This window comes from Lagenorhynchus albirostris, chromosome 10, assembly GCF_949774975.1.
Source record: "Lagenorhynchus albirostris chromosome 10, mLagAlb1.1, whole genome shotgun sequence".
In the NCBI taxonomy this organism is placed as follows: domain Eukaryota; kingdom Metazoa; phylum Chordata; class Mammalia; order Artiodactyla; family Delphinidae; genus Lagenorhynchus; species Lagenorhynchus albirostris.
The window spans coordinates 33014106-33026158 of NC_083104.1; the positions used below are offsets into that span (position 1 = coordinate 33014106).

At 38.5% G+C, this 12053-nt stretch overlaps 1 protein-coding gene across 1 annotated transcript in view; it reads left to right on the plus strand.

Moving 5' to 3' along the window:
• ERC2 (ELKS/RAB6-interacting/CAST family member 2) overlaps positions 1 to 12053 on the plus strand; it is a 610694-nt gene that overhangs the window by 248552 nt on the left and 350089 nt on the right. The window contains exon 3 of the mRNA XM_060164014.1: positions 5435 to 5509. Within this exon, the coding sequence (XP_060019997.1) occupies positions 5435 to 5509 (75 nt within the window). The remainder of the gene's footprint in view (positions 1 to 5434; positions 5510 to 12053) is intronic.

Below are 12053 nucleotides of genomic sequence, written 5' to 3' on the forward strand. Positions count from 1 at the left end.
TCCCACTTCTCCCCACTCTTGCCTATGTTGGTATTCCACCTCCATTCTTCGTATTGCTCAGGCTAAAAGCCTTGAAGCCATCCTTTACTTGTCTCTTTCTCTAATCCCAGGCCATCTATCAAGAAGTCAAGTGAGCCTCACCTTCAAAGCACATCCAAACTGAGTTCCTTCCCATTGCCTCCACTGTGGTCCAAGGTTCTGTCATCCCTTGTCGGGGTTATTCTAGTTTCTTCTTACTAGGCCCTATGGTTCTTCTCTTACCTCCCTCCTCAATCCAAAACCATACTTCAGTCCAATAGCTGAAGTAATCCTTTATGAATGTGCATCATATCCGTATCATGGTTTGTCTTTCCTCAGAACCTTCCAGTGGATCCCCATTTTTCTCAGAGTAAAACCAGTATCCCTACAGTGGACTCCAAATGTATACCTATCTTCCCATCATCCCCCACCCCTGGACTTCTCCGACCAACTACTTCCCCCATCCCTTATGCAGCTCTAGCCATGTACGTAAATATTTACTATTCCCTCTGCCTGGAATATCTGCACAACTGGTTCCTTCATTTCCTTTAGATCTTTGTTCAGATGTCACCTTTTCCTGAAGCTTTCCCTAATCACCCTATTTAAAATGGCTATCAATCCCTCAGCTCCCAAATGTCCCACTCCACCTTCATGACTTATTTTCCTTCACAGCACTTATGACAAACTGGTTTAGTCACCTTTTTAAATTGTTGTGCCTCTCTCCAATTGGAATTTGAAATGAAAAAACACATGAGGACTGAGATGTTTGTCTATTTGGTTTACTGCTGTATTTCCTATATCCCTTGCATCAAATTATTTTTTGAATATATGAAACTCTGCTGTATCTTAAGACTGACCTGAGTTGTTGCTGAGATTATAGTGTTTCTTTCCTGTTGGTTTCTCCAATTGGTTTTGTTCCTTAAAAGAGGCAATTTAAAAATATGGCTTCAGAATCTTTGGCACTCTTCCTTGAAATCTGAGCAGGCTTGTGACTGCTTTAATCAACATAACATTGCAGAAGTGATGCTATGGGACTTCTGAGGTTACATAATAAAAGGCCATGCAGTTTCTGGCTTATTTGCTGGAACACTTGGTCTTGGAATCTTTACACCTCAATGTAGGAGGTGGGAGTACCCTGAGGCTGCCATGCTGTGAGGAAGCCCAAGTCACATGGAGAGGCCATATATAGTTGATCAGATTGAGAATTCCAGCTAAACCTAGACTTCAAGTTATTTTTCAGCCAAGGCCCTAGACATATGGGTGGAGAAGCCATCTTGGAAGTGGATCCACCAGCCCCAGCTGTTCCAGCCCTCTGACACCATGCTTTAGAAACAAGCCTTCCTTACTCTATCCTTTATGAATTCCTGACCCAGAATTCATGAGCATAATAAAATGGTGGTGGTTGGACACCACTAAAATTTGGGGTGATTTGTTACATAGCAGTAGAGTACCAGAACGGTAAGGTGGAAAGGCCAGATAAAAATAGTAAATTACCTTTAGAGAGAAAGTTAAGTTTTGATTTTTTTTTTTTTTTGGTCTACTGGAGAAAGTATATGGTATGTGCAAACATTATTCTGTCAAGCTCATCTTGTATGCTAGTGTCCATCCAGATTAACTCACTAGACTTCAGATTCTCATTAACTGCCAAGTAATGTCATCCTGATGAACCACTTGAGATTTCATGCTCAAAATTCTGGGGTCTTGGTATATTTCCATGCTGAACAGCTGGAGGAGCTGGCAGTGTTAGACCAGCTCAGGCCAACCTAGTCATTAGATTATAGAAAAAGAACCTCGGTATCAGTGTTGCAATGAGATATCCAATCTTCTTCTTTTATTTTTATTCTGTTTTTGAAATGGAGAATGAGTGTGATTAGAAATATCAGCCAGAGATCAGCTTTTCAGAATCAGCTGCTATTAAAAATCTGGGTGTTCTCAGAGCTGGAAGGGCCATTAGAAACTCACTCATAAAACTGCTTATTTTACTGATCAGAGAGGGGAAGGGGCATGACCAAGGTCTCAGGCTGGGTCTGGACAGGGTCCTGGCTCCCCACTCCCCATGCGGTTCTCTTTCATCTCAATAAGTGGCTTTTAGCCTGTAGTCTGTTTCAAAGATGAACTTCTTGGGTGTTGGAACAGGCGTTCTGAACCAGTGGTAATGGTATAAAATTTGTTTATGCGTGCTTTTGTGTCCATTTCTGGAGATAATCCACAGCTTCCGTCTGATTCTTACAGAGATCAGTGACCCAGAAAAGCATAGAACCACTTCACTTGATGGTTTAATACTGTCATTTAAAAACTTCTAGAGTAAGTTAAATCTTGTCCTCTCGCCTCCCTCCACCACATGCTGCTGGGGAAATTCTTTAGTTATTTAAGATCAGTGCCTAATGGGTGCATCTTTCAGATGGTTAAGGATAGTTGGAGCACCAGCAACCAACTCATCTTACTCTCAGTTTAGAAAACTTTGGCAAGCACTCACACGTTAACATCACTTTTGTGATTCAAAAGCAACAAACAATACAGGACTAGGTAGGTATTATTTTTCCTTCCAGCCATTGCAGTAGTTAAAGCAGAGAGCCCTGGGATCTCTACGGATAAAGCCTGAAAGCGCAGAGACTAACTTAATAGAAATTTATTTTTCCTGTGCTCCACCATCCAGTGTGGGTGTTCAGCAGACTTTTCACATGGCATTTCAGGAACCCAGGTTCCTTTTATCTTGGGGTTCTGCCATCTTCTTGGGTCTTGGAGTCCTTTACTTCTAGTCAGCAGACAGGAAAAGAGGGAGAGTTGAGGACAGGGTAGGAGGTTTTTATGGACTTGAGTTCTTCATTTTTACCCACATTCCACTGGCCAGAAATAGGTCACATGGTCTCACCTGGATACAAGGGTGTTGGTGGTGGTACTTCCTAGCAATAGCTCTACACTGATGAAGAGGCACACAAATCTTTGTTGGGCAACTGGTCCTCTCTACCGCAGTCAGGGTGTGCATTTTAATGATCCTGAATCTCAGAGATGGATAAAGTGTCTGAGATGGGACTTTCAGACAATCCCTAAAGTCTGCAGGTGGCTTATAATCTTCACTTACCTGACACCTTAAGAATTAAGGTGATCCTCAGAAACTGTGAAGCAAGAATTGATTGAAATATAATGTAGTTAGGGTAGGAATATTGCACTTCTTGGGTAATTGGAGATTTTATTTTTTTAAGGAGTGACAGAGAGGGTGAGGGCCCAATCTGGATTTTGAGCTGGTTTATATTATAATAGAACTCGTATAATTATAGCAAAGAGAGCTCTGTTTTCATTTTTGCAAAACTATTGCTACAAGTTTAGCTTTGTCATTGCATGGTTGCTCTTAAAAATCTTTTCATGCTTGGCAGAAATTATAATGGCACATGTCTTTACCCTATGGTTTTATTTTTGTTGTGTTGGTTAGTTGCTTCATGATTATTTTTGTTTTATACAATCTTAACCTCTCTCCTCAAATTATCATATGATTTTTATTCTGGAACTTGACTGGCTATGGTATGAAATTATGAATTTCATTCTCAGCTTTTTTCATTAAGATGTTTTTGATGCCACATGGTATCAGAATTGGTGACCTATGAAATGTGTTACTCCTACCACTTACTGTGGAACAACTCTAACAAGTGACTTACTTTCTGTTTTGTCATCTATAAGATTTTATTGGTCTAGTGAACTCCAACAATCTTGGAAGTTATGTTGAGGGCTAAATAGCTCTGTTTTTTAGCCTGAAGTCCTTATGTGAGGTGCCCGGTGGTGTGCTGGAACTGGAGTCAGTAATACCTGACCTCATCCCTTCCAGAAATACGTTAGGGGCAAAAATGTCCTAACTGATGTTGAGGCCATTTTGAACAGTGAGGAAGCACTAATTCTAGTTCTGCTCAGATTGAAGTCTGAGAAGTAGTTTTGTGTGCCAGTGATGACTTTGAGAAGAAGATATGCTACAGTGCAGAGCTGTAGTAGTACTTCCCCAGTACTGATCTCTAGACTTATGCACCTTGGCCCTTGACCAAGTCTTCTTGGACTGCTGGAAAATAAGAACAATGTAATAGGACATGGGTGAAAGGTTGCCTGTTTTCTTATCTTGGAATCCAGGGAAGGACTATCTTTTTGTGTGCAATTGTGTTATTCTGACAATTTTTACATAAATATGTTCTATCTTAATGAAATGGTGATGATAGTAGATGGTAGTGGTGGACGTAGGGTTAATTTTAATGTCTTTACTTAGATAAAGCCAGAAATTATGTTGGTCCTCTTCTTTAACACCCAAGGTTTTTCTTTCCTGTTTTTTGAAATGTTGGCGGTCCAATGGAATGTAAAGACCTAAAACTACTCCATGTCGACTTTAAATGACTTTTCAGGAAGCAAATAAATCTTATGGAATTATCCATAGGTGACTTATAAGTCAAATAAGTCTTAATGGAATTGCTCCATAGGTGCAATTACTCACTTAGGTGAGTAATTGTAGGTGAGTAATTGTATCAGCAGTGTGGACATGCATGAGCACTTTTGTTTACTCCTGTCATGGCCTACTTTCATAAAAGTGTTGATAATTATCATTAAGGAAATCAAAGCATGAACTGAACAAACCTTATCTCTTCTCTTCTGCCAAATCAATCTTTCAAAGTTTTGACAGACTCTTTTTTAATTTCTTTTTGAGAAGAGGCATGTAAAAAGTAAGCCTTGAAGCTTAAAATTGTAATTTTTTTTGCTTTTTACCTAAAGAAGTTACTGGGTCTACATCTGGATTTAACCATTTTTTCTCCCCTCTAACACTGTTGATATTAATGCCAGTTTTAATTTCTTGGCATCATGAATGCATAAGCATATCACATACAGATGTGATTTGAACAAGGACTGAAACTGTAAATTAGGAAGCAAGAGATTCATAGGGTTTCATCAGACCAATTCACTCCAAAAAGTGACACAGTTGTACTGAAAATGTTTTAAATTGCTCATTTCAAACCTACTTCAGTAGCAAAATGCCACCCGTGCAGCAGATTTGCAACTACGTTAGTCATTTTCTTTCCTCCGTTTCCTTGCTGTGTTTGTATTGGGAGCACGGAGTAATGTAATTTACTAAACTATGATTTGATGGCTGGGCAACAGCCCCAGTGTTGAACAGTATTTGGACTATGATTACTTGCTGGCTTTGTCACAGTTGACATTAATTATTGATGGAAGTTTCAGAAATAGCGCATGTGCCAGGAGCTTTTCACCGCAACGCAGGCTCCAGGCAGGAGGGATGCTAAAGAGGGTGGGGGAAGAGGCACCTGTGGCTTGTTTATGTCTGTACACAGCGAGCCTGGACTTGGTGGGCTGAGTGGTACCTGTGTAAAGGTCATGGTATAACGGAAGGATGAACCGTCAGGCTTATTTCTATCGTGTTCCTCCCCAGGAATTACACCGAAGAAGCCAACTTCAGCCAGAGCCAGCCAAGACGAAGGCTCTCCAGACTGTCATTGAAATGAAGGTAGGAGCTGTTCACATTTCTCAAAAACAGCTGTTCCCCTGGAGTTTGTTTTAAACTTGATGGTGCCTAACACAAACATGTGAAATGAACCTTGTGTTTTTCTCTAGACACCCTGGTGGGTGCTTTTCTTCTTGATTTTTTTTTTTTTTGGCCTTCTCTGGTGCATTTAATTTATTCCTTTAATTAGGATGCCTTTTCTGGGCAAAAGAATAAAGGGCTCAAGTATCCCTTGTCTGAAAGGAGCTGGGTTGATTTCCAGAGCATAGCCAATGCTTTCAACCCTAAGAGAGGTTTTGTATGTGCTTTAAAAGTAAATTTCTAAAGCTAGAGTAATTCTTTTTTTCCTCCCATTCACATTACAATGAAAAGATACCTTGAGAAACTAAGATTTGCAAAGAGAAGTTGTTGTACATGCAATGGAGGCGTTAAATGATTAAAATTATGCTATCAGCAAAATTTACTTTTCAAAGAATACTTTCTTATGACTCCAGTATTTTCTCCTAACCAAGTCTGGAATTAACAATAATTTATTAAATACTCACAAGGTATTCTATTTAGCAGTGGATGCATAGAGATATTTAAAAGAAGCAAAGATCCTCTTGCATGGATTTAGGGCATTTAAAGAATAATGAAGTAAATAATGATGAGCAAGCTGTAAAGAAACAGATCTAAATGAAAGCCAGTTGCTTTGTCAGTTGATAGAAATTTGAAGTCTTTTTACTTCTAGTTTTTGACAGAAGGAAGCAAATAGTATTTATCTTAAGAATAAATAATTCTTGATTTACGTTGTTCCCTGAAGAAAAAAAATTTATAATGATGATGTTTGCAATCTGGTTATTTCATGCATAAGTTTAACATTTGAGAGTTTGCTGGTCACCATCATCCTACAAAAGACTTCTGAAACTTGTTGATAGGGTAATGATTTTTCTGTCTTGTAGCACATGATTTTGAATTGTCTGCCCCCAAATTCCCAAGTCCTGGGGAAAAAGAAACTAATACGAGCTACTGAGTTCCTGGTGTGTACAATTCTGACTTCGTATTTTTTTTTCTAGTCAATGACAGTGTCTTCATCCAAGTGGATTTTTGTGGAAATAATGTAGAACATTTGCTTTAAAACTTTGTCCCCTAACTGAGGTTACATGATTCAAGGCACTTATACTGCATTTGTAGCAAATTGGTTTGAAAAATATTATCAAAGGGATCAAATGATAGTAAGATTTAAAGAAAGCTAATATTGGCTCATCAATTCATTTTGAATTTGTGTAATTTTTACTTAGCACTATTTTGAAAATAAACTTACCATTCTATACTTGTGGGGGAGTGTAGAATCTCATAACAGATTTCATCCTCACTTCACATTGGAACCAAACTTGAAACTTGGCTAAGGCTTAAAAGAAAAAAAGACAAGACAAAAGATTTTATTTTATTTTTTTGCAAAGAGTCGTTTAGTCCTCCTTCTACCCACCTCCATACCTCCCTCCGCAGTTCCAGCACAATTAGTAATAGAAGAGGATGTATATAAAACTATTTCCTAATTATCTTTAAAAAAAAAAAAAAGAAGTAAAGATTGAGTTTCAAAAACCTTTGGAGAAACCAGGAATGACATCTATCCCAGAGCAGTGGGCATTTTCCTGATAAAGTTCTCTGTACAATTAGTAATTTTTTGTGACTTTTATAAGTAGAAACTCTGATTATAGCTTACTCTTTTTTAGCATCATATGTTTTATTAGAAAACAAAAAATAGTTAAATAAAGCACTCATTTAGGCTATCTACATGAGAAGGCATAAAATATAATTTTTAGGGCACATTCACATCCATATGTTATCAGTAAATTGAGTCCAGAGGGTTTTTTTTTTTTTTTTAATGGATGCCAGTGATCCTGATTTGTAGAAGAACACATTTATTTTTAGGACATTGATAGTCAATATACTTATATACTTGTCAGGGAACTGAGCCTGGAGTTTTTCTATTGTCTTTTGGTCGTGTGTTAATTTACAAAGCACTGCCTTCTGTTTTGTCAGTGGAGAAGTCTGGGTCCCATTAGCATCTATACTTAACATGCATAAATTGAGTTATGGAGGCAGCTGGTAGAGGGTCATCTCCTCAGCCATGTGTGTAGGTTGTGACAGAGCCTGTGATCTCTTCTGATTTTGTATATTATATCTGTTTGAAATTGGAGGGAATATTGGAAAGCCATATTTTACAAGACTTAGGGTTGACTACCAAATAGAACTGACCCTTAAACCTGATGGGTGGGACTTGAGACATTGGTTGTATTTTAATTTAAACACCTTGGGTAAACATCAATATCATCTAGTGCCTTGGCAAAATCTGAAGTTAAAAGGAGCTTTCCTAGAGTAATTTGGACCTTTAGTTTCAGGGAGATGACACGAGTTAAGGTTTAGAACTTACCCCTACTTTTCCCTTGCTTCTTAGAGAAACTGAGGGTGAAATTGTGACTCCTCATCTTCTCCAAAAATATGCTTTGCATCAACTCAAGAAAGGTGTTTGTTGTGAACATCTGTGAAATCTTGTCCAAATGAAAGCACTTTTAGAACCACAGTCTGGTAGTTCTAGTAGATCTCTATGTACCCCTCTGGGCTTTTAGAGTTGTGAAAATATGTCTGTCAGGGAGGGCCATCTGCACACACCAAAGTGGGGGCAATTCACTTGCAGCCATCACGGCTGCTGCCAGCCAGTTGAACCAGGGGGGGTAAAGTCACCTGAATGAAAATAAAAGGAAGCAAAGCGAATGAAGTTATTTGTGATTTATCTTACTGCAGGAAGCTCCAAGTTTTAATTTTGATCTTGGTTTGGTCTGGCAGGTATGTTCCAGGTTTGCACTTAGAACATTGCATGTGTTTTTCAGAAACGTTAGTTTTCTCGTAAATGTTGCAGTACTCCTCCGTTTCTTGCTTTTGTGTCTAAAGATTCTTAGCTTCTCTTTTCTGCTCTTATGGAGAACTGTGAATAAAAAGGTAGTTAAAAGGGCTTCTTTCCTCTTTTTTCTTTAATGTTAATTCCTTTGAAAGAATGTGTTTTTAACCTACTTTTATTATAAATTTGACATGACATAAACAAAAGTTTTACTTTCTTGGGTTCATTCGTAAAGCTCTATCCAGTTTTTAAAAAAAATTTTATTTATTTTTGGCTGCGTTGGGTCTTCGTTGCTGTGTGTGGGCTTTCTCTAGTTGTGGCGAGCGGGAGCTACTCTTCGTTGCGGTGTGTGGGCTTCTCATTGCAGTGGCTTCTCTTGTTGCAGAGCACAGGCTCTATGCACACAGGCTTCAGTAGTTGTGGCTCACAGGCTCTAGAGAGCAGGCTCAGTAGTTGTGGCGCACGGGCTTAGTTGCTTCGCGACATGTGGGATCTTCTGGACCGGGGAATGAACCCATGTCCCCTGCATTGGCAGGCGGATTCTTAAACACTGCACCACCAGGGAAGTCCCCCCCAACTTTTTCTTTTTTTTTTTTTTTAACAAAAATGAATTAGAGTAGTGACAGTACTTGTCAGATAATCTCAAATTTTTTTTTCTTTGTTAAAACTTCTAAGTGAATGAAAATCTAATTCAAAATGGCTAAAGCCTAAAAGGAGTGTATCCTTTCCACTTAACTGGAAAAACCGGTATTGCTTCAGGCATAGCTTGATCCTGGGGCTCAAAAGATGTTAACAGATTCCATTTTCTCTCATTCCATCTCTTATTTTAGCTTTCTTCACATGAGCTCTGTTTTCAGACAGCCCCTTTCTGCCTGTCTGAGCAAGATGGCTGCAGCATCTCCAATAATCACAGAAGGAAGGGACAGGGAGAAAGTTGTGTTTTTAAAAAATGTGAAAAAACGAACCAACCCTAGAATAATAATAATAATTACTGAGAATGGAGCATAAACCTTCACTCCAAATTTAACAGCTCAGGCTGTAAGAAAAAGCATGGAATTTCCTAATTCTCATTTGCTTTAATAAATTAAATGACATTCATTAAGAAAAACAAACTTTATGCTAGCACTGAATTCAGAATTTATCAAATGGGACATACATGAGTGACATAAGCGTTTTAGTAAGAGTCACAGAAAATGTACTTGATTTGGTGAACTTGTTAACTAAAGTGGATTAAGAAGTTAGGGGTATAATGTGACTATGTGACAATATTTCTGTGGTAACTGAAGTGAGAATTGTAGTTATTTAGGTTTCTCGTCACATGACCAGCCGCTGCACTTGTGTGTCATGAGTGGTGGTTCTTGTGTAACATTTACACCAATGAGCTTTTCTATGGAAACTGAGTAGTAAGCAATTCAAGATTGAGCTTGACGAAATTGCTGCCTTGTAGATGTGCTATTGATGAAAGAATATGACTTTGCATTCAGGTGCTAACTCTATGGTGAGGTTGATCTTTTGCTTTTAAAACTAAAAACCAAGCCTCATCTTTGTGTTCAGGCAGATGTCTGCTGTTCTTCTGCATGGGGTTGACTGACCTGTAGTTGAGTTGATTTTCTCTTAAGAGATAACTTGGTGTTTGATCAAATTCAGTCAATTCAGTTTCACCAGGCATGGAAGGGATACACTGGAATATGGAGAAGGCAAGAACTACTTGGTAACTTTTCCCAACATCTCATAACTAGGAAGGGAGAGATTGCAAATTCCAACCTTGGCCATTGAAAGTATCCCATTTCCTAGTGTGAATTTAATTTGAGTCTTGGGATCTGGTCAGGAATACCATGAAGTGGCTTAAATGTTTTCTTTGGCTCTAGGGCCTACCCCGGTTTATTTCATCCAAATTTTGAACTGTTACTTATCTGAGTCTAAACACTGCACTCAGCATTGTTTCTTCTCCCAAGATGATGTGTTTGTAGCAAATTGGTGTCAAGCCTCGTTTTTTCTAATCAAGCCAGTTTGATGGCTTTTTAGGCCTTAAAAATAGGCCATAACTCCTTTTGTGGCTACTAAACAGAAAAACAGCAATAACAACAAAATTACCACCTACATCACCAGTGACAGCTATAGCCCGAACACCACTCCACACATGTGGAGTCAGGTGCAAGGCATCTGACGTATGACCCATGAGTAGGTAAAATTAGCCCCATTTCACAGATGAGAAAGCCATGGTTTAGAGAAGATGGGCAACCTGCCCAAGGTCATACAGCTGGTAGGTTGGCAGCTGAGATTTGAACATGGGTTTCTTCTCTGAAGTTCTTAGACTCTCTACTCTTCCAGTCTGCTTTTACTGAAGAGGACCCATCAGTTCAACTAGTTTTTCTTTCCACACTTTGGAAATTAGGCACTGAGTTTTGCATCATAGAACAGGTTGAGGCAGCTCATGAGAGCTGGAAAGTTCTATTTGATATATTTGGAAAGGGGCAATATTGTACATTGCGCTGTAAGGCAAGATTCATCCTTTTTACATGTATATGTTATCAGTCCTGCACATGGGGCTCCAAATATGTACCCTACAGCCAACATATGCCCTGTTTTTTTCCCTTGAGTTTTAAGTCTTGCCCTGAAGCCTTTATAGTAGTGTGGAGCATAACTCATTTAAACTTGCAAAGCCCTGTGTTTTTGATGTGCCCTATCCACTTACGATACCAGAAATTATCCTTTAGCTTTTTTTTTTCTTGAGAAATTTCTTCATTTTCTCATCTTTCAACTTAAATGGGACACGGTTTTGTGTTTTTTTTTAAAACTATTTTCCTTAAATAAGGGGAAAAATGTGGGTTTTAAGTGATAGCCAGAAAAAGCAAAATGTCAAGTTAAATGTTAGCTCTGGATGATATATGGTTGTCATTTAGAAGCAAGAAAGATTAAAAAAGTGAGACTTTTTTTTTGCCCAAACTCTTCTTATATGTGTTTGAATCTAAATGTCTGAGTTGCTAATTCCTGCTATAAACAGGTTTATTTTGTGTGACTATAACTCCTGAAGTTGAATTACAAATACCAGTGCTTACCAAGCAGCTATATTGTATACAGCACCATGGTGGGCCTTTCAGAAAAAGTGAGCGCTCAGTCTTTAAGGGGCTAGTGGAAGGGAGTATATAAGCCTGGATCTAAATAGTGACCTAAGAACAGCAAAATGGGCTGCAGAGACTCAGAGGATATCAAATAAGAGAGGGACAGGGAATGCTTCTTGGAGGAGATAGCATTTGGGGAGGGCCTTGAAAAAAATGGCATGATTTTGATAGTGGGTAGAAGGATTATTTATAAACAGTGGGAACCATATCAGCAAAGGCAAGGAGGTTGGAAATTATGAGACGTGTCTGGGGAAGAGCAAGTCATTCAGTTTGGTTGAGAGAAGACTTTTTAAATGTAAAAAGCAATGGAACATCAAATGAAACCATAAGAATGTGGGAGAAAAGAAATAATAGAGATAAAAGCTGAAATTAATGAAATAGAAACCAAACATATACAACAAGGGAATATAAAAGCTAAACACTGATTCTTTGAAGAGATTAACAGATCTCCTGGTCAGAATCATTGAGAAAAATAGAGACAGACAAACAATACCAGGATTGAAAGGGGGCATCACTATCAATCTTACTGACTTTAAAAATATCA